The sequence below is a fragment of the Rhinolophus sinicus genome, chromosome 2, assembly GCF_057876585.1.
Source record: "Rhinolophus sinicus isolate RSI-liver-muscle chromosome 2, RSI-T2T, whole genome shotgun sequence".
NCBI classification, from domain to species: Eukaryota; Metazoa; Chordata; class Mammalia; order Chiroptera; family Rhinolophidae; genus Rhinolophus; species Rhinolophus sinicus.
Window position 1 is genome coordinate 24,026,936 of NC_142502.1, and position 18,262 is coordinate 24,045,197.

Genomic DNA, 18,262 nt, shown 5'->3' on the forward strand with positions numbered 1-18,262 from the left:
TGGAGGTAATTAGAAGTTCGCATGAGCAGGAAAAATAAGAGACTGGACAAAGATTACATGGAAACACAGGGTCAGTGAGAACTAGAACTCAGATTGCCTGAGCTCTGTACTGTGCTTATTCTACTGTAGCCTGTTCTATCACACTGCTCTCACGTTGGTTTACTAGTGAGAGCACGGCAGCTTATATGAATAGCGTTTCTTCATAGCTTGGGAGAGAACTGGTAATGAGCTGGATGTTTGCAAGGGAAAGAAGAAATGGAGAAAGAAGGAAACTTTTGGAGAGATATATCCCAAATTCTTATGAGTGGTTATTGTAAATAGCACTGTCTCTGGTGTCAAACTGCCTATGGTGGAGTGTAGTTTTGCAAGTCAGAGACTGTGCAGTCTCGAGCAAGCTACTTAATGTCTTTTTGACCCCTGTCTTCTCGTTTATATGAAGCTGATGGTTGTACACACCTCATAAGGTGGATGTGAAACTCTGGCACATAGGAAACTCCCAGCAAATGTTACTATTATTATTACGATTACTTTCTCTGGACAGGAGAATAAAACAACTACACATTTTTATTCTGCAATTATATATTTTTGCATTTTGTTTGTAATATTCTTTGCTTTTATAACCATAAAATGCCAAAATTTATAAAAACAGACTTTGCAGGTACAGTTTACATTTGTTGAGTGCTCTGCAATCCTTATATTATCCAGCAGGGGAGCTATTTAACTGTCTACTATCCACCATAATCCATTTCAGAACTGTGACTAGGACAAATGAGTGCATTGTCTAAGATAACTTAATGATTCACAGCTGGTATTCATATATAGACTTTGCTCCTTACAAACGTAAAAAGTAACCTTTCCAATCTTACTGAAGTGGGAAACCTATGTGAAAATTATCATCACCATCATCAATCCTTGCGTTGTGGCTGAAAGTGTACAGGTATGATCCTGAGCACTTCATATATATTAGCTCTTTTAATACTCATTACAACACTAGGGGGTGAGCACATCCATTTTATAGATGAGGAACTGAGGCACAAAGAAATTAAATGGACCAATGTCACACGGATAATATGGGAAAGGATCAGAACCCAAGTTATCTGGTTCCACACAATCTATGAGACATGTGGGAGGTATGTTATTGTTGGAACCTAACCAGGGTCAGTTCAGTCTCTTCAAGAAATTCTGAGGAGACTTTGCTTGCTTTCATCTCAGCGTTAATGAGCCTTTTTATGCAAATCCACTGGAATAAGAAGTTACATCTAGTCCAAAATTATTCAGGGATATTAAGACACCAGTGAAACTTTTCCTTTTGTCTGAAACCACTTTGCTCATAATCAGTACTCTATTTGTTTTGTAAGAAAATGATTTTTTCTCACAAATATATCATACACAGCTAATTAAATAAATATTTTCATACTCTTGAAAACTCTGAGAGCTTATTTTCTTTACACAATCTCCACCATATGCAGTTAACTCTTGCCAGAATACCTCTTGTACTATTCTTTGAAAGTGAAAATATTTGAACTTGGTTTGTGTAAAACGAAGGCTGGGGAAATTATTTCATGTGGTTTCAGACACTAACTTTCTCAGTACTTTTATTCGTTCTCAAAAATTGCCAGAGGACTGAATAAAACAAAATAGTATTCTGTTTCTATTGAGAACACAAAACTTGAAACACAGAGAACTAAATTTAAAAATGTAAACATTGCTAAGTATTTCCCACTCGTTTTCTATTAAATTAATGGAAAAAATAAGGGATTCAGAAGAAATCTTTGGAGACATAAAGATGTGACCCTCTTTTGATGTTTTTCATGACTTGCCCAAGGCCACCGGGGTGCCTGACACTGAGAACTTGTTTCTCTTCAGTGCCACTCCCAGCTGCACCCAACCCTGTCTGCCACACCTGAGGAGTCATGGTGGTGACAGAAGCAAGGCAACGACACTGGAGTTGGGATTTCAGGTGCTGGATGCATACGGACATATGGTGTTTATTTGGAAAAACCCAATAGTAAAGAGTAGATAAAGTGGGGTTTAAATAGGTAGACATTTGTGATAGGGAGGGGACGGCGGCACACACGGACAGGACATGAAAGAAGGTATCTGGGGAAGCCAGATGAAGCGTTTCTGAAACCGAGCATTTGTTAAATTCAGTGTGTTCACGCAACAAATGTTTATTGAGTTCCTTTCAGACCGGACGCGGTGCTAGACAGACACCAGTGGTACACAGATAGATAAAACATGGCCTCTGCTGTAAGAGCTGATAACCCAGCGGAAAAGGCAGGCATATAAACAAATAAGAGGACGAGGCGAGTCACGGTACAAGGAACAAAGGTGGAGCCCCGGAGGAAGCGTGCACCTCTGCCTGGGAGGGTTGGGGACCGGCTCCCGGGTTTGCCGCACGCGTTCCCAAGCAGGGCAGCATTGACCCCCAACTACCTTTGAACACCCGTCTCCACCTGCCTGAAACTTAAACATAATGGTGTTGTTGAAAACCAGACCAATATCCGACATCAGGGGTTAACTATGTAGCCGGCGTTGCGCAGAGTAAAACGTACACACGTTGAAGACCTAAGAAACACATTTGTACGAGAAGATCACGTAGGAGGGAAACGAGGCAGTGGGGAAGCGCAGAGACGCGCGTGGCAGCAGCCCGGGCCGCGCGCCGGCCGTGGGAGCCTCGGCCGCGTTCCTCCAGGTCCGCCCGGGGCCGCGTGAGCCCCCCCACGCCGGGTGTAACCTGAGCTCGGCCCCGCCTCTCCCCGCGCCCCGGCCCAGCCCGGCCCGGCCCGGCAGGGCAGGTCGGGGCGGCGCGCTCTGAGTCACTGGAATCTAGGTGGGGCCTGGGCGCCGCGCCCCCGCGACCTCTTCCCTTTTGTCGCCCTGCCCGCGCTTGCGGGCCACTTTCCGCCGGCGTCCGATCCCCGTGCGCTCCTCTCCCGCTGCCGTCACCGTCGAGATGCTGCGCTGCGGCCTGGCCTGCGAGCGCTGCAGGTGGATCCTGCCCCTGCTCCTGCTCAGCGCCATCGCCTTCGACATCATCGCGCTAGCCGGCCGCGGCTGGCTGCAGTCGAGCGACCACATCCAGACGTCCTCGTTATGGTGGCGATGCTCTCACGAGGGGGGCGGCAGCGGGTCCCCCGCGGATGGCTGCGAGAGCCTAATGAAGTACGGTGAGTGCCATGGCCCGCCGCCGCCTCCGGGAAGTCCTCCGGGTCGCGTCGGGGCGTGCGCCCGGGCCTTCGGAAACCGCCTTCTGGGAAGGGACTGAACAGGGTCAGGGGGAATGGGTGATTCAAAAAAACACCTGTTTAGAGCTTAGCTTCATGCATCCTACCCGAGCAAAACCAGGCTCAACACTGGAAGAAAATGGCCCTCGTTCAAACAATGTTTTTTCTTAGGGTTTGTCAGTTACGTGCAAAAGATGATTTCAGTCATTTGAAAAGGTTTGATGAGTAAATATAATGAACAAATGATATATTTTTGGAGACGTCTGAAATTTCTTCCCATTCCTCCACCTACTCTGGTTCTTCCTATTATTAAAATATTAAAATACGTGCCTTCCCTAATGTCGCTGTATTATTCATTTAACTTTAACTAAGTGAAAGCAGCTCTTCTTCCACTAAAACAAAAAGGCTGTCTTAGTCAAAATTTCAGCAGTTACGATTTCAGTACGTACTGTAATGTTGAACGCTTCAGAATAGCTCTCATGCGCTGTTGTCTCCATGGGTGTCTGCTTTAAGCACAGCCTTGCTGTTTAGAAAACTGTAATGCGGTTTGAAATAGAAAAAAACAAACAAAAACCAAACACATCTTCTACACCCGCGAAATTAAGCAGAGTGGACAAAAATAATATATTGCAGATGGAGTATTTTATTTTTCCAGCATGGTGGAAGCCTCAGTGCTTAACTTGTAAATGGACCTGACGGGAGAGCAGCGTGGTTTTATCTGGTGCCAGCCTCTGCTAACTGGCAGATGTGAAGAACAGCTGGGGTCTGTTGTAATCGGCAGTGTGTGTGGGGTGCGGGCAAGTATGATCATAAGAAGCTTAAAGCTAAATACTATTCCCTGGGACCTTACCAAGGGAGTTTAATAGTTTTAAATCGAGAAAGAGAAGGAAGGCCACCCTGCCTTTTTTCATTCCCTTCTGGGATCATTGACTGAATTCTCTTCCCCTCCCCGCTAAATGGCCAACCAAATTTTATTTCTGGAGCCGTCTATCGGGGCTTGGTGCTGATTCTTAAGGAGTGTGAAATTGTTTGGAAGGACCCCTGCTGAACTTTTCCCCAGAAGGAGTCATGGTCCTGGTTAGCAAGTAATAAAATGTAAAGACTGAACAACTTTCCTCCTTTTCTTAATATCCATATTTTTCTTTTCTTAAAACAAACAGAATGCCTACCAAGGTTTGTATCATCGCAAGTCTTTTAAGTTTTTAAAGGGAATTTCTTTGAAATAATATCTCTGTATCTTCTAGTTAAAATGCATTGGAATTTAGTATCCTGTAGAGGACGTAGGTCTGCTTAAGCAGCTGTGTTTTGAAACAGACTTTGATAATCATACCTCACTCCAAAGACTAACATAGATCCAAGAATAGTCAGCAATCTTCTGCATATGAAGTAAGAAGGTTAGTGCCGGGAAGGGAGAGGGGTGCTGGTGGAAACAGGATCAGCATGATTGCTGGGACTTGATCTGGCCTGCAAGTCTCTGGCTGTGACCACAGCCCTCTTGTGAAACGCACACAATGCAGTTTTTATTTTTCTTGACTGGAAGGATGAGCTCACCTTTCCTAGGGTGTGGCTCTTCCAACCTCAGATTAATATAATGCTTTGTATATGGAAGGGAGGAAGCAGGTTTGTTTCTCAGTTTAATTTTTTAATTAGACAGAAGGCTATAGCGTTAACTTTTAATAGTAAAGAGAACACTGATTCTGTGTGTGTGTGTGTGTGTGTATCAATTTAGTAGAGAAATTGGCCTTTGGAAAAGTTCAGTTTTCCAAGTGAGTATTGAAAAATCTATTACTGATTTTTATGATGTAACAAGACTGATTTTCATACATGGGTTGTGGATTTCACACCGTAATTTAGTTATTCTTGTGACCTTAGCAGAGGCAATTAAGTGCCAATAACGTGTTAGACGTGGCTTTAGCTGAAGACCTAGAATCAAATCATGAAGGCAGATCCACTGGTACTAGGTGACCTTGGGAAGGAGAAAATAGATGTGAATTCACCAGGAGAGGTTGTCTCAGGCTGTTGTCGTCAAAGATGAGTTGGGGTGTTTATTATATTTCCACTCCCTCTCCTACAATGGACGAATGTAGCAAGTGTGTATATGGACACTACAGGGTGATGATCTAGGCGTCTCTGAACCCTCAGATTTTCAGATAGCCTCAGTAAGGCCTTGCAGAAAACAATGTTTATACAACTTTATCTAAAATGTAGCAAACAGTTTATACACTCCCACACATGTATAAACACAACAAGGAGTAAGGTTGTTGGCTCTAATTAAAATGATACCTCACTATAGAGAATTGAAGAAGTTTTAAAAAACTTCTTGATATGTTCTAGGAAGTAAACATTGTGATTTATCATTGTAACTATTAAGGAAGTGGCCTTTTTATTACAAAGTGCTTGACCATCTCTTTTATTAACTGATCTTCATAACATTAATACATTAATTTGGTGTAAATGACACAGGTTATTCCTGGCAAGTATTGGCAATAATACTCAATAATATAGACTTTTAAATAAAGGTAAACTGTTCATTAATATATAAAAAGCAGAGTCTTATATATCTTCACCATTAACAGTTTTAAAATAATTTTATATTATCATATTGCCTCATTTGTTTTCCTATAAATGAACCAAATTACATGAATATGTTCTTTTCATGACAGTAACAACTAAATAAATACGCAGCTTTACAGATACTTGTTCGAATGTTTTAGAAATCATGGTTTATATTTCTCAAAACGGGAAAAGAAAATCTAGACTTAAACATGGAAATGATCATTCAAATTTCATGTGTTAAATAAAATGCAAAATTAAATTTGAATGCATGTTCACACACGCTACTTTTGCACTACTGCTTTTCCACTTTTAAGAAAAAAATATATCAGGAGGCTATTTTACGCATCAGTGAGGTAGATTTCAAATCCCAAGCAAGCTCCCGCTTGTCAGGCTGGAGGATAACAGAGATGAGTTTCCGCATCAAGAATGAAAGTGGGGAGTCAGTCATGAAGAGTGGATTTGGATTTGGACAGACCTACCGAGCCTCGTTTACCGAAGACATCCTTAGATATCACAGAATGCTTTTTTATATGAAATCAGCCTTGGGTAACTCAAAGAATCAGTGTTATATGAAATATTTTTAGATCATGTAGCCCTATAGTTCTTAAATGTACAGGAAATGAGAAAAATATGTATGAAGTTAACAGGTTACATTAGGCTAAATTCAATTTAAGGGACTTCATTTTGAGATTATCCTTTTGTGGCTTTTGGCAGTGAGGCAGGGTTAGATGATAAAATATTCTTGTTTTATGATATTAGGCATTAATAGATAGATTGCTCTTTGAGGGCACATGTTCATGTCCTTACATAAGGAAATAAAAAGTTGGCCACTTTCAATTGGTTTTCATGGTTAAAAATATATGTGCTGACTTATAAAATTGAGACATCTAGGAACCAGTAATGTAGCCCAGTCCATTCCACATTTGCTGCACTTAATGCACTTAGAATTAACCACCTGAGAGCCTCAATCCTGTGTTGGTAACTTGTCTTCTCGCTGTGAACAGACACAGACTCCTAGACGTTAGAATTAGAAGGGAATAAGAGTGCACCTATTCAAGCTTTTGCCAAGTGCTCTCAACACCTCCCATGACTGATCTGAACCTTCCTTTGTTCAGCAATTTAATTCCTTTCTCAACGATGCTATTTGTTTAAAAGTACTTCTCTTATACCCTCTTCTACTAGTGGAGCTGAAATGTCCTTTCCTGTAAATTCTGTTTTCCAGCCTTCTTCTTCATTTTGACACTTTTAAATATTTAAGGTAGATCCTAAATTTGCTGCTATTTATCTCGTGTGATTTCCCTGTTTTTATATCTTCCTGTGTAGAATGTTTTCCCCACTCAGACTTTAAAAGAAGACTATACAGGGGTAAAGGGTTATCGTTCTGTAAAAAACACCGCAGTAACTAGTTATCTGGCTCTGTTTCAGGAGAAAATGCAGAGCATGTAAAGAATCCCACACCAACTGTGGAATGCTCTCCTGTGTGACCCTGCCATTCCTCCTCTAAGCCATTCTTTCTGCCTTCCAGAACTTCTGCAAAATTGCTTCTTCCTGTGTAGATTGTTTTGAGAGTCTGCTAGGAGTTGTCCTGTCGATATTTGCTACTCAAAAAGTGTCCCATACGAGCAGCGTCAGCATTATCTGGGAGGCTATTGGACACTCAGCGGTTCAGGCCCCACCTACTAAATTGGAATCTGTATTTGAACAAGATCACCACGTGATTCAGAAGCAGTTTGAAGTTTCAGAAGCACTGGCCTATATTCCTACAGATTATTTACTCACTGAACATGCAGCAGTGAATATACCATCCTTATATTTATTTGTAGATAGGATCTTTTTTTTTTTTTTTTCAATTACGGTTTTGTCGAGTTTTCAGTTCTACCCATGTATCACATAAAAAACCCTATAGAAACAGTACAGAGAGATCAGACAAAAATCAGGTGGGGTCTTTGGTCTTGTTAATAGATGAATCCTTTGTTCTGGAAAAGGACCCTACTCTAGTTGGATGACAGGTTGGTGTCTGTAGGGCACTGAGTAAGGGGCTACACCACAGACTGTTTTGGTCAGTGTTTGGTGCCCACATGTGAAACTATTGAAGAATGCAGTGATCCATGAAAAGAAATACTAACTTTAAGGGAAAAATTAGTGAGTCTCCAAAATAATACTAAGAATATTAATATCAGCAATGCTCTCCTTATTTTAAAACTCCTTGTCTTAAAATAAAACTTTGTTTATTTTCACAAGCTTCAGTTTGATTTATGGTTTCTACCTTGACATTCAAGGTATTTATTTTTGCCTGTTTTTGCTCTTTTGTTACCAGTTGACCTTCCTGGTCTTTTCCTAGCCATATTTGCTTTATAACATTGTGTTTTCGTATGTAATCACTGGAAAAAGATAGCATTCATCTTCATACAAAAAATTTACAAACATTTCCTAGGAATAAGTCAGAATTTCATTAGTGACTGTTGAATGGCTTCCATGTTGTTGATTTAATGTTGAAACTTTGCAAGCCAGAGCAAAATTTGATAAGCCATTAAATGGATCTTTAATGAATCTTATTTAAAAGTGGATTGATAATGCTGCTGGTTTCTTTGATAACATGTATTGGGGTTAATATGATGAGCAAAGGAGACATGATTGCTGGCCTGACAAAGCTTACACAAGTGGCCAGAAACTTCTCCAAGTAGTATTTAGAAAGTAAACTTAGGACATAATAGATTATGTATATAAAACACCAAATTTATCTTCCCTTAAGGACACAAAACAAACAAAAAGCTTTCCTACACAGAAACTTTTGTTTACCTCGAGTACTATAAGCATTTGTGGTCCCAATTCAGAGAATAGTTTACAGTGAGAATCCTGCCTGCTCTCCTACACACACACACACACACACACACACACACACACACACACACACACACAACTAAGAAAGGCAATACAATTTAAAGTGCATAAAATAGTAATGAAAGACTCATCTTCAGAATAGATCAAGGTGCACAGTCTGACTTTGAAAAACTGAAGACCATCTGTTGAATCATGGAAGAACTAGCTTGAGGACAAGTTTTAAAAATGGACACTTTCCATTAGAGTTGGTAAATATGGCAGTTTGGGCCATGGTATAATATAAAAATATACATAGTTCCCAAAAGATTTGGGTAAATTTGTAGCTATTATGCTCATTCTGGGTAATTAAGTGAGACCAAAGGTACTTAGGATACAGAGTCAACTTTTTGAAATGTATGTCATGAAGAATTGCCGTCCTGAGTCGGCTTAGCTATCGCTTCCCTTCTCAGACAGAACATTGGGCTGGAAGGACCCTACTCAGACCTGGTTAGGTTCCATTTCATCATTTTACAATGAAATAGTCACTGCCATGAGAAGGCGGATTGCCTTGTTTGTCATTCATTAGTCAAAACAGAATCTTCAAAACCATGCTAAGTTTTCTGCCTTCAGTGATAAATGAGTCAATGTGGGTGTCTCCGTGCTACAGAAGCAGGTTTTTCAGGTCTACTTCCAAGCAGCCTTTGTCAAGACAAAAATGTCCTAAATTTTCCATTTTGATGACTCAGCACTTTAAAAGAGTTGATTTAACATAGCATAGGAAAAGTTCTTTAAGTGGTCTGTATTTATTTGTTCTTTAAGTGGTCTGTTGGCTTTTGGTTAGGTGAAGTGGCTTACTATTTGTTTAATTCAAGTACCTGAAACTAAGCGTAAATTATATTTCAGTTCTAATGTTAGGAAAAGTAATAATAGCAATAATCTAACTTTATTATTCTTCATCAAATAAACAGGTAAAATTATTGGTATTACTTTTTATAGCAACATTTACATAATTTATTTAGCTATACTTTTAAAACCTTAATATGATAGTCAAAGTCTGGTTATTGAAATATGTTCCTTGCTAGGATGTTTTTCTTGAGAACTTACATTCTGCTATGCAATTTATCTTCATTATGTTTGCATTCATTTGCATGCTTATACAGACCTTTCACTGCACAATTTCAAACCTGTGAACTCAAAAAGAAAAATCAGCGTCTGCTTATTTGAATTTAATGACTGGATTTAATTGAATTTAATGATTGGCAGTAGCTGTAAAAGAATCTAGAAATGAGACTATAATTGACGGGGTGGTCACATACTGAAAGTTACATGTTTTGTTTTGGCAGTGCTGCATCTGTTTTTATAAGATTAATCAGCTATCTTAGTTCATAAACTTTAGTATGGATGTAAGACATACCAGTAAAATGTGGATTCCTGGACACTACCCCTTGAGTTCTGATTCGGTAGGTCTGGAGGGAGGGTAGGAATCTGTATTTTTAATAAGCTCCACTGATGGTTTTGACTCGGTGGTGTATAGGCTAGACTTTGAGACAGTCTGATTAATTAATGTGCTTTACAAAGCTCAGTTTCTCTTCTCTTGAAAGTTACGTTACTAGAAGGAGAAGGCAAAAGTGAGAAAAGAGACTTACTTAATTGCATATCTTGACTTTATTCATTTCTATTTTAAAAGAAAACATTTCTATTTTACCTTGTTCCTAAAATATTTTATCGATCTCACAGGAAAAGGGAGATTTGGTGGGAAGTAATAAAAATTACAAATAGAAAACAATGCCCTCTTATGTACTGTCTCAGCCCCATCCTGACCGCTGCCACTACATGGTAATTGTTGTGAAAACATGGTTTTTGAGCATATAAAAATATGTCTTCTCTTTAATTACCTGTTATGCCCCAGTCATTAATGAATCTAGAGGACACCTGGGGGAAACGTGGAGGCTGGAGAAGGGAACAGGAGAACTTAGCTCAGAGCTCAGGTTTGTCTATAACAAACAAAGATGTAAAAATGCAGTGGATAACTGAGGAACAATCTCTGCGACAGAACAGAACCTTGCAAATGTAGAATCAAATGTAAACTTGAGGTACTGGAGAGAAGTCATGGATATACAGGAGGAACTTTCTAAGCTACGTGACTTTTCTCACAAAAGCTTTCATCCTGACGATAATCTTGAAATAAGGCAGTTTTAGTTTGGTTAACAGATAACACAGACTAGCAGTGGCTGATAGATGGCAGAGGCAGGGTATAAATGAGGTCCAGCTGGCTCCAAAGCCCTTGTTCTTTCTGCTGTGCTATATCTTTGTTTTTTTCACCAGTCAAATGACCTAGAATTAAGTGAGGATAAATATGTGAGCCAAACTGTGATAAGAGTAAAACCAGGGCAGAGGTGCACATGACTCTGCTTTTCGAATGCAACATAGAGTAATACCGTGTTTCCCCGAAAATAAGACCTCACTGGAAAATAAGTCCCAGCATGATTTTTCAGGATGACATCCCCTGAACATAAGCCCTAATGCATCTTTTGGAGCAAAAATTAATACAACACCCAGTCCTATTTTCGGGGAAACACGGTAGATTAAGAGTGCATGTTCAAGCTGAGCTGCGGATGGCTCAGTTAGTTGGAACGCGGGCTCTCAACCACAAGGTTGCCAGTTCAATTCCTCGACTCCCGCAAGGGATGGCCGGCTGCACCCCCTGCAACTAGCAACGGCAACTGGACCTGGAGCTGAGCTGCGTGCTCCACAACTAAGTTTGAAAGGACAACAACTTGACTTGGAAAAAAGTCCTGGAAGGACACACTGTTCCCCAGTAAAGTCCTGTTCCCCTTAAAAAAAAAAAAAAAAAAAAAAGAGTGCATGTTCATCCATTAATGAACAAATGGATAACACCATATGGGATATCCATACAATAGACTATTTTTTTGGCTATAAAAAGGAATAAAGTACTGATACATCTATGACATAAATGTACCTTGAAAACATTACACTAAATGAAAAAAGACAGTCACAAAAAACCACATAGTATATGATTCCATTCCTGTGCAATGTCCAGAATAGGCAAATTTATAGAGACAGTAAGTAGATTAATGCTTGCCAGAAGCTGGAAGAAGAGGGGAATGGAAAGTGACTATTCATGGACATTGGGTTTCTTTTTGGAGTGATAACAATGTTAGAATTGTAAGTGGTGATGGTTGCATAACCCTATCAATATAGTAGAAACCATTAAATTGTATATTTGGAAAGTGAATTTTATGGTATGTAAACTGTATCTCAAAAAAAGAGTCAGGTTTGGGATTCAGATGGGTTCTAAATCAAACTCTATCTAAATCACATACTACCTGTGTGGCTGTGGCAGGTTATTTGAACTCTCAAAGCCTTACTACAGCCCCATTTCTAAAGAAATGATAATAGTACGAACTTTAAAAAGTTAGTGTAAGGATTCAGTGAGCTAAGTATGTTATGTCCTTAGCCTAGTGCTGGACACAGAACAATTCATAAATGTTAGTTATTACCTCTAGAGAGAAGGTTGTGTGTGAAAAAATTTTAAAAATCAGAGCAATCATCAACAAGACAAATAATAACAAGTGTTGGAGAGGCTGTGGAGAAAAAGGAACCCTCATGGTGAGAATGCAGATTGGTACAGCCATTAAGGAAGGCAGTGTGGAGGTTCCTCAAAAAATTAAGAATAGAATTACCATATGACCCAGCAATTCCTCTCCTGGGTATCTACCAAAAAAATTTTAAAACATTTATCCGTAAAGATATATGTGCTCCAATGTTACGGTGGCCAAGACATAGAAACAACCAAAGTATCCTTCCATAGATGATTGGATAAAGAAGATGTGGTATATATACACAATGGAATACTATTCTGCCATAAGAAAAGATGAAACAGTGACATTTTGCTACAACATGGATGGATCTTGAGATTATTATGCTAAGCAAAATAAGTCACACAGAAAAAGTCAAGAACCATATGATTTCACTGATATGTGGTATATAAAACTGAAAGCAACAAAGGAACAAGACAAACAAAGAAAGAAAAACTCATAGACACAGACAATAGTTTAATGGTTACCACAGGGTAAGGTGGGAGGGGGGTGGTAGATGAGAGTAAACGGGGTCAAATATGTAGTGATGGAAGGAGAACTGACTCTGGGTGGTGAATACACAATGTGATATATAGATGATATGTTACAGAATTGTGCACTTGGAACCTATGTAATTTTACTGACCATTGTCACCCCAATAAATTTTAATAAAAAAAAATCAGAGCAGATTGAATAATAAGAATTTTTGGCTGGAATCATTAGCCTGGGTTCACGGCGCTCCCTATTTCCACAGGTGCAGGGTAGCATGACACAGGGCTGGAGGGGCCCCTGTAATGTAGGTCTTCAAACCTAGAACTCAATTCCCACCTCACCCTGATTGCTTTTAGGCCAATATCAATAATTAGGAACTCTTTTGCAATAAATTGTGAATACTTCAGAAGTTAAAATTTAGGCAAAAGTCTAGAAAGAGTGTGCTAAACGTGTTATAAAAAAAAAAATCACAGCTACTCTACAATTAAATTTTTTTATTTCACCTTGCTACTTAGTCATAAGTAGATGTTTTCAAAGATTGTTTTTTGGATGGAACCATACATTGATACAAAACAAAGATGCTTTTAAAGGTATTTGAAACATTTCCTAAAGAGATTGTAATTTGGATTGTTCAATACCAAAAATGTTTACTATGATCGTGTTGTGTTAGAACTTGAGTGAGCCTTTTAAATATACCAGTTTATATGGCCAATTTATTAAATGAGAAACAGTTTAATGAAGTTTAACTTTCATCTCAGAGATAAAACATTTCCCGAAACACCGAGGAGGGAAAGACATTACTGCACATCAGTATATTAATGTCCGACGTATGAATTCCCTATTCTCCCCCTGAGATATCGAGATGCTTAAATATTATCAAAAGAAAAACTCCTTGCACCCAAATATATAATTAGTAGAAAGAAAAAAAAAACTTCTATTGATACTTTGATTAGTGATTTTAAATTTGGCCTGTGTGTCTTATTAATTACTGTTTCTTTTTCTTGCAGCGTGGGGAAGGGCAGCCGCCGCCATGCTCTTCTGTGGCTTTATCATCCTGGTGATCTGTTTCATTCTCTCCTTCTTCGCCCTCTGTGGACCCCAAATGCTTGTGTTCCTGAGAGTGATTGGAGGCCTCCTGGCCCTGGCTGGTAAGATTGAGTGTCAGCAATTCTTCATTCATACCTTCAGCTAGGGTTTCCAGGTGGGAATTCCCGCCTGTTCTCAGGAATTTATTTTTCGCTTTCCCGTTCCCAAATCCCGAGATATAAACTGTTTTCTGTTCTCCACAATGAATCATTTCCACAAAGTGACAGCCGATAGATACTACCAATCACCTGGGTTCAAGGAGCCGATTTTCCCAATTTCCTGACCAACTTTTTCGTGATTCAGGAATGGGAAAGCGAAAAAAATTCCTGAGAATGAGCGGGAATTCCTGCCTGGAAACCCTACCTTCAGCAGACATCATTATAGTAATGTCCAATCCACAAAGAAGATCCCTGACAATTACAGTTCCTGATTTGTTCTCAGAAATGTGTCCCCAAGGGCGGAAGTCACAGAGGAGAGATGTGTTTTAAGACCTAGATCCCTTTTCTCCTGTGTCTCAGGTGGTACTCTGTGCTCCCCACCCAAATGAGGAAGATTATCACTCTGTATATTATCTCTTATAGGTGACCCCATGCTCAGTGACACCTCTACCCCAAGGGGCCAGGGCTGAGTCAGCCCTGGAAGTGCAGTGACTCCACAGTGGGCCCATTGCTGGCCTCCTGTGAGTCCCATGCTGAGGGGCTGGAATGTCCCTGAGCCATTTTACTTCTTGAAGGAGGTCTTATGATGTGGTGGGTCATAAAAGGGTTTTCTGCAGTGAGATGGGGGACCCTGGGAGGGGCCAGATCTGGAATTGCCTCATCGCCAGTGCTGGGGGGCCAGAAATGTAGTTGTGCAGGGGTGTGGGGCTCAGAATGAACATTTCTTAGTAGAATACAAGAACTAGGAGTCTAGGAACAAGGATTATTTGAAATTTTAGGCAGGCACCTGGCACTAGGGATAGAGTTTATGTTGGGGATGTTGAAAAAGTTTTAGTTCTAGAAAGTGGTGATGGTTATGCAATACTGTGAATGTATTTAATGCCACTGAGGTGTACATTTAACAAATGGTTAAGATGATAAATATTGCGTTGTATATATTTTGTCACAATTGAAAAACATCCTAGTGAAACTCTTTTGTTCATCTTAGCATTAAAACATTAAGCTCTAGTAAAGGCCACCTCAAGCCAACAGGGTTGCAGAAGTTGTAAAGAAAACTAATTGCAGTGAGCTTCAGCAGACAAACAGCTTAACGGTCCTGCTTAATTCTGTACTCATTTTACAATTTAAAGTTCCTCCTTAGAGTCTGACAAGTAGAATGGGAAATGTTTGTAGAAGAATAAAAAGCCTAGAGATTCCAATACATTTTTATGGTAATCATATTGAATAAGGCCTACTTGATTGTTAAGATACATTTCACAGCAACAATTATTTTTAAATTTTATATATATTATTGGGTTAAAATCAGAAAACTCGAGCACTGATACAATTTAGATTTTGCAGACATTCATCCAAACCATTACAAGAACTTCATGTATGATGAACTAAAATGCGTAAATCACCATATTTAACATTTGTGCCGAGGCAAATTAGAGAATAACATAGAGAAGGATTACTTTCACACACACAATATTTTGCAGTAACTAACAGACTTAACTAGGAAGAGTTTGCCATTTAAAGTATATAAGAAGCAGAGAAATATTTAAAATCTGCACCAAGATTGACCTTCATAAATTGCCAGAGAAGAGGAATATTCTGAATCAAGAAATAAAAGTAACAGATTAACATGTGGAAACATCTGCAGCCTTTTTAGCAATTAAAAAAAAAAGAAAGCTACGTTAGGAGTTTTGTCTGTGGAATCAGTAGTACAAAATCAAGATGAAAGAAGAAGTGGTGGTGAGGACTACACTCCCTGGTACATTTCCCAGAGCACAGCCAGCTGGGCCCTCTTTGTGGAGAACACTGGCCCAGAGCTAAAATCTGCTCATACCCTGGATACAGCAATGTACGTTGGAAGTATGAAGTCCAAAAAATGCAGAACATAGCACAGCAAGTACATACTCTTTACAGCTTCATGGAAGTATGCACGTTCATTGAAAAAGACTAAAAGATTAAGTATTTTTTTTCAAAGTTGCTTAAACTATTAATACGATAAATAATAATTGTAAGACTGTGACTCTTACAACCAAAGAGTTTAGAAATCTTGACATACGTTTTCTTTCTTATATCCTCCCTTACACTTCCCCCCAAACCCTATTCTCCTCTTTTATTTCTGTTCCCTGAGCCTGGAATGCTCTTCCCCCTGCCTTCCATCTCTCCCTCTTTGTTTCTGCTTCAGATTCTCACTTCCTTTCGCAGGGTTTTCTGGTAATTCTCCACACTGATCATTTGCATCAATGGTGCATTGTTTCATTTAGTCGTTCATTTATTGGATGAATATTCCAGTGCTGTATTTTTGAATATCAAATGGTGTGTGTGTGTGTGTGCATGCACATGTGTGTGTGTATATATATATATATATATGTGTGCGTGTGTGTGTGTGTGTGTGTGTGTGTGTATGCATTATTTTTTGTAACACTGGAAATACTAACTATGTCTTTGGCATAGGAAATACAAAGATGAAAACAGACTCTTCGTGACCATCCTGCTTTCTACTGTACACCACAGTTTTGGCACTTTTTACTTCAGTATCTATAATGCTTGTGCATTGACATTGACTGTAGAGTGATTTTCTAGTTGTCTTCTGCCCACATTTCATATATTCAGTGTTCCACTCAGTTCTAGATATCCCTGACACACACTATTTAATAATCTTTTATGGCTCATGGTTAACTAGATACCCCAACTCCTTTCATTAGCATTGTTTAGGTGGATTTAACACTTATAAAAAGGCAAAAACATTGTGGGAAAGGAAGTTAACCTGTTGTTCCTGTGCGTTCACTCATTTGTGCACGTAATGCATTCATACGTTGGAATTTTTTTCTTCCCTTTAGCTGTGTTCCAGATCATCTCCCTGGTCATTTACCCCGTGAAGTACACCCAGACTTTCAACCTTCACCTCAATCCCGCAGTCACTTACATCTATAACTGGGCCTACGGCTTTGGGTGGGCAGCCACAATTATCCTCATCGGCTGTTCCTTCTTCTTCTGTTGCCTCCCCAACTACGAAGACGACCTCTTGGGCAATGCCAAGCCCAGATATTTCTACTCATCTGCCTAAGAAGGGGAAGGAGCTGCTGCCAGGATGGAACTTTGTTCTTCAGAATACTTTGAACCTTTTTCTGGGGGCAGTGTTCATATCATTAGATTAGTCAAAGTGCTAAAATAATTTGGGAGAAAATATTTCTTAAATGGTGTTATAGTTTTATATTCACCTTTTATATATGTTTTATAGAGTTAAACGAAACTTACTTCTTTTTATTACCTATAATATGCCATATTTCCTTAATAATCTTTTTTATACCATTTATACTGCATGTATAAAAGAATCTGAATATGAAATTTATACCATCATAAGGTGAAAATGAGAAGGCTTCAAAGATTTAAGTGACTTGACCAAGTGTTTGTTTTTCCCAGATTAAGTGGACTGGGTCTATTATGGGATCAGGAGAAGATGGAAATGTTGGTAAAATTGTCAGTGACCAAATATTCTTAAAAAATGCAAAAAATATTTTTTCCAGTCTTCAGCTAAAGAAGTAAAAAAGTTTCCCAAATGCATACCATCTCTGATAATATCTACTAACTGTCCTGAATAACTGATTTTTTTTTGCTAAGCTTTACATTAACTTGATACGTCATTTAGGAAAGTATTCTTTCATGGCCAAAACCTGTTGCAGTAGTAAGGCCTCCTTATGTAGGGGAATGCTAAAATGAAATTTTCTCTTCTAAAGTGGTTTGTAGGGTTGGGGTGCGGGAAAATGATATATTAATCTGCACTGTTTGGTGTCTATGTGTTAAAGACCAGAGTAGATTGAGTTGAAAGATGGACTGGGTCTAATGCATCCTGACTGATAGATATGATTCGGTTGTGCAATAAAGTATTAGGAAGGCCATTCCTACCACAAAAATAACATTAAAACAACGTAAAGAGAAGAAATGGCTTAAATTTTTCATCTCAGTTGACTGAGCTCTTGTCCTTAGACACAGCTTCTGCTAGACTGCAACTGTAAGCAAAAATTTAAATGTAGTTAAAAACCTGGTCTTCCTTGGTAAACAGATTTAAAACATCTGGTGTGAAACATGCAACAGGAGAATTCAGGGATATGAGATCTCTGAATGGGAAATACCTATATATCACATGATTTATTTTTTTTTACCATTTGTACTTAACATAATAAAAACCAATTTACTTATCAAATTATTATTTTGTAAGTTGCAGGATAAGCAATTGCAGTTTTTATTATGAATTTTTCCCAATAAACCAGATGTTCTAATCTTGTTTCTAGTTTGCAGTGTTTTGCCTTTTTTTAATTTTTATTATTTCAAA

General features: G+C 39.0%; 1 protein-coding gene across 1 annotated transcript; it reads left to right on the top strand.

The window, feature by feature from the left end:
- The first annotated feature begins 2,619 nt into the window (after positions 1-2,619).
- Positions 2,620-18,214, top strand: PERP (p53 apoptosis effector related to PMP22). Its single transcript, XM_019732810.3, has 3 exons — positions 2,620-3,170; positions 13,702-13,842; positions 16,770-18,214. Exons 1-3 carry the CDS (start codon positions 2,957-2,959, stop codon positions 16,994-16,996), a joined length of 582 nt encoding a protein of 193 aa, XP_019588369.1. The 5' UTR covers positions 2,620-2,956; the 3' UTR covers positions 16,997-18,214.
- Positions 18,215-18,262: the final 48 nt, after the last annotated feature.